This window comes from Tupaia chinensis, unplaced genomic scaffold (genome assembly GCF_000334495.1).
Source record: "Tupaia chinensis unplaced genomic scaffold, TupChi_1.0 Scaffold144326_1, whole genome shotgun sequence".
In the NCBI taxonomy this organism is placed as follows: Eukaryota; Metazoa; Chordata; class Mammalia; order Scandentia; family Tupaiidae; genus Tupaia; species Tupaia belangeri.
This window is the reverse complement of record NW_006204184.1, coordinates 907,880-912,458: the sequence shown is the minus strand read 5'-3', so window position 1 is coordinate 912,458 and position 4,579 is coordinate 907,880. Positions and strand designations below refer to the sequence as shown.

At 55.9% G+C, this 4,579-nt stretch overlaps 1 protein-coding gene across 1 annotated transcript in view; it reads left to right on the top strand.

Moving 5' to 3' along the window:
• Positions 1-3,211, top strand: part of PWWP4 (PWWP domain containing 4) — a 12,853-nt gene extending 9,642 nt beyond the window's left edge. Inside the window, exon 3 of the mRNA XM_014583478.2 lies at positions 1-3,211. This exon is cut by the window's left edge and continues 1,925 nt beyond it. Within this exon, the coding sequence (XP_014438964.1) occupies positions 1-860 (860 nt within the window). The 3' untranslated portion in view covers positions 861-3,211.
• Positions 3,212-4,579: the final 1,368 nt, after the last annotated feature.

Genomic DNA, 4,579 nt, shown 5'->3' with positions numbered 1-4,579 from the left:
GCGTCAGCAAGGCGGAGAAGACGGCCAGGGTGCTCTTGATTGAGGCCGAGCTGCACCGCGGGAAGAGGGGCATCCGTGTCCCTCTCCGAAGACTGAAGCACCTGGAGTGTAAGGAGAAGGAGAAGCTGCTGAAGAGAGCCAGCAAGGTGCACAAGCAGGGCGTGAGCTGGTGCTTCTCGCTGATCTCCCACTACAGAGAAGGACTGCGCCGGCGCTCCTTCCTGGGCTCCTTCCTGGACTACTACGCCGCGGACGCCAGTTACCCCATCAGGAAAGCCCTCCAGGAGGGTGGCCTGGAGATGGATTTTCCGAAGGTGAATTACGCCGACCTGGAGGATTCTGAGGAGGAGACCGCCCCGGGCGGGAAGAGGCCCTGCAAGAAAATTCTGCCCGACCGCATGAAGGCCGCTCGGGACCGAGACAACCAGAAGCTGGTGGACTTCATCGTGAAGAAGAAGGGGGCCGACCACCACCTTCTGGACATCTTGAAAGGCAGGAAGCAGTCCCGGTGGCTGACGTCCTTCCTGACTCCTCGCAGGTACCTGCTGTGCTTCGAAACATACCTGGAGGACGAGGACCAGCTGGATGTCGTGGTCAAACATTTACAAGAAATCTATGAGCACATAGACGCGCAGATGCTGGCTCGGATCAGGAACGACAAAGTCGGTTTTGTTCTGGAGGTGCTCCTGCCGGAAGCAATCGTTTGGTCCATTGCCACCCTCGAGGGCCTAGATTACAAGGGAGCAGAGGAGAAGTACCTGCAAGGGCCTCCTGTGCATTACCGTGAGAAGGAGCTGTTTGACAGAAACATCTTAAGGAGAAGGAAAAAGAGTCCAGCCATCCGGAGGAGCGCCAATTAGGTCTTCCCCTGCACTCACACCCCAGGACGGAGCCTCCCCCTTCCTATCCTCCCTCACAACCCCTATCCTGGTGCCAGGCGAATCCACCTTCTCTATGGCACGTGAATGCTAGTACTTTCTGGAAATGCGAGCCGTTGGGAACGTGTGGAGATCGTCTCGGACCCACCTTTAGCGCTTGTGAGTGGCACAGCCATTGCCATTCCTTGGTCCCAAGCCCTTCCCAAGCTATTTTGTGAGAAGACCGCAAATAGTCGTATCCCCGTCTGCCCCTACGGATGTGTGGTCGTTGGGCTATTTCCCGAGGAGGACCCTCTGTTCCCCATAGCCTTCGTTTTGGCTGCACTTGATAGTATCATGTTGAGCACACCCGTGTTCTTTTCTTCTTAGCGTAGAGAGCCACTGGCATCAGCTCTGTAGCAAGTATAGGCTTAAAGTCGAACGCGTGTTTACACAGACAGCCAGGGGACTTTTCCCTCCTGCCGAGGCACGTGGCTAGAGGAGACAACTGGACTCCATCTGAAGATACCTCCGGCCTCGTGCTTGCTCTGCCTGTTCAACTTTTGCCTGTACAACTCTCGGCCCCGACAGTTGTAACTGATGGCAGAGGCGTTTTCTTGTGCCTCATGACTACCCTCCAATACTTCTTGGAAAAAACGGTTCTGAGAGCCAAGCCTGAAGCTGGGGGGCCACGCATGCGTAGCGACGAGCTCAGCATGCGGTAAGCACGCCGTCCACCTCGGGCACTCCACCTCCACTCGTCTGGACCCGTCGCCCTGAAATTCCACTCATGCCCGTAGCTCTCTTCCGCGGCTGAGCGATTTCCTACGACAGACAGGCCTCAGGCTGCCGTTGCAATGGACAGAGGCTGGGCCCTCTTTACATCGCCATCCGTCCACCCCTGTGGGGACGCAGACAACGGCTAGAGTCATCGTTGGCGCAGGCTGGCCGCTCTACGCCCACGGGCCCGAGCCGACCTCGTAGGAGCCCACCTGCTTGCCTATGAGGTGTAGGTGCAAGAGCACGATGTTCCGGATCCCAGGTCCGCCTCGGACCGGCCCCGCGGCATTTTTCGACTCACCCATCGGCCAGCTCCAGCAGGTTCCCACGGTCTAAATGTGGGCTGGCGAGTCGCTCCAGGCTGCCAGAGCAGCAGACGGACCAGGCTGGGAATTTAGGGATGGAATCTAGAAACGGCCACCATTCGGCCAGGTGTGGCCTTTGTCAGAATAGACCTGAACAGACGGTTCAAATGGGGACCTGTGAAGCCCGTGAACAGGACTGTCACTGACAATCAGCGCTAGGAAAGCTAGTTTATTTTTAAAACTTGGCGTGAAAATAGTAAGAGCTTAACACGGACCCGAGGGCGTTCTTGGTTCTTACAGGAAGTCGACGGCTGTCATGAGACCATGCCATGTGTTCACGTGCCCACGTCTTTAGGGGAACCACTGAGACTTTTGCCTCGAACTTCTGCCCCACCACACCTGAGATTGTATGACTCCAAAGGGGGAGGGTCCCGGCTACTACATAAGCACACTTCCGAAGAAACATCTCTTGGAAACCACCATGGCAGTTGTTTTCATTTCCATTGCTCGCCCCAGATTTCCTGTCCTTGTAAATAAACATTCACTTTCACACTTGCTTTTGTATCATTTCAGGACAGGGCCTCCCAAATTGCATAACGTTGGGCCCCACAGAGCCCTCTTGGGGCTCTGCCTGAGAGACAGCCAGACTGCTGGGCACGCTGCCTGGACGATCCACATGGCGTCCCCAGACCCTGGCAATTCCCAGGAGACAGACCACGGCGCGCCTCATATGCCGAGATGGCACAGTAGAGTTTCTCTGTCTATCACACTGTCTCTCTGGCCCTATATGTCCCCCACGTTCAGCTCTGTCATGGAGCACTCTTTCTCTCGAGGTTCTAAGACTGCCTGTGCTATCGCATTCGTTTATTTAACTATACATGGCATACGAGGTCAGCAGAGCAAGTGAGGTGGCTTTAGGTTCTTCTCTGAATCTGAGCTTCGGCTGCCACAGAGAGGGGTGTGTCAAGCGGCAAGTCTTTGACGCTGTTGCTAGCACGACTCCACATTGAATTCGATTCACTCTTACCGGCTACCCCAGTAGATATAGCCAGCCCTGTGGGTGGGTCCGTGGAAGGACAGGACACAAATTGTCCCTCTGTTGCTTTAGTCACACTGGGGAGACAAGGGGGCTTATAGGTCACGAGGAGACACGAGGCGCAGGGCGTCCTAGGCTGGCGCAGAGACGGGGAATGTAGTCCGCCAGCACACTAGGCGTCGACGAGGCACGGTCAGTGCCGGCAAGCCAGAGGGGGAGCTCCACGGAGACCCTTGAGGACGGTGCGCGGAGCCGACCGGGGGTGGAGATGATCGAAGCGCGGTCCGCCCGGCGATCCTAGAGTGCGGTGGTCGGGACTAGTGGCCGACGGTGGACAGTGGAGCAGGGGGCCGTCTGGGAGAGGAGGAGTCGGTCTGCGAACCGGCAGAGCCTCCGGCAGCAAGCGAGGTCTCAGATGCAGCGAGACAGGATCTGGCCCAAGCGGAGGACCGAGCCCGTGAGCGGCTCGAAGTCCGGGGCTTTTATGGGCGGTTTCTGCAGTCTCACGGTTGGCGAGGAAAGTGGCCGTCCGTCGCCCTATCGGGCCCAGATGGTCCTATCGTGACCATTTGGTCTTTGACGTCATTCCGAGATAGGCGGCCTTCCCGGGCGAGGTGCCTTATCCGGATGACCAGTCTTTGGGTTATGGCCAAGTCATTTTGGCTTGAGTCCATAACGTAAAATGGCGTTACTCTGGTTCACACTGTGTAGCGCTTCAAACTAGAACTATGACACACTTAAAACAGGAACAACCAAGGTTACAAGTTATATGCTAGGTAGAATAGGGTGGGACCTTGTCAGCCAGATGATAATGTAATTTCTAAGGTGACCAGGATGCATGACTTCACCCTGTCAGTGAGAAACGGTTATCAGGGTCATGGCCTGACTGCCTGTGTTTGAAACCATCGTCCCACATTTGCCCGTATCCGTGAGATCATATGTGTTGCTGTTTGGGGTGAAGGGAAGGGACCCGGTCCCTCTGGGGCTGTCGTGTACACTTGTGGCATTTTAATAAATCTTCCCAGAGAGCCTGTGCGCTTGACAGAGAGAGAAACAGAAAGACGGAAAGTGAGAGACTACCCCCGTATGGGGTCACGCTGCATTCTCTTCTCTTCCATTTCTCCCTCCTCCTGTGATATCAGGCACAGACGCACACACGACCTGTGAGTTTTTCAAGCCTCTGGGTCCGGGACTGAAACAATGCAGTTAGCCACGTGGGATCCAGGGGCCTTAACTACCATGCCACCAGCTGGCCTGCCTGTGGCATTTATTGACGAAGGGCAGACATGCTTCAGGCAAACATCTATTCTCTTTTACCGAGGTGCATTTCTGGCTGTATGGGCCCTGACATCCCTTCCAGTCTGGATAGTTGCTAAGGCTGCTGCCTGACTGCTGTACATTGGATCTCCATCACAGGAGTGTCTGTGTGTCTGGCAGGAAAGCCCAACCTGTTATTCATGCCGGATGCACGGAAGTGCGGAGACCTCCTCCCTTCCAGTCGTAAGACAGACTACGGAAACGTCAGGCCCTGATCCTCACTGGTTGACAGAACTACTGGGAAACGGCATGCACAGCACTCACCGGTCTCCAGGTCCGTGGAA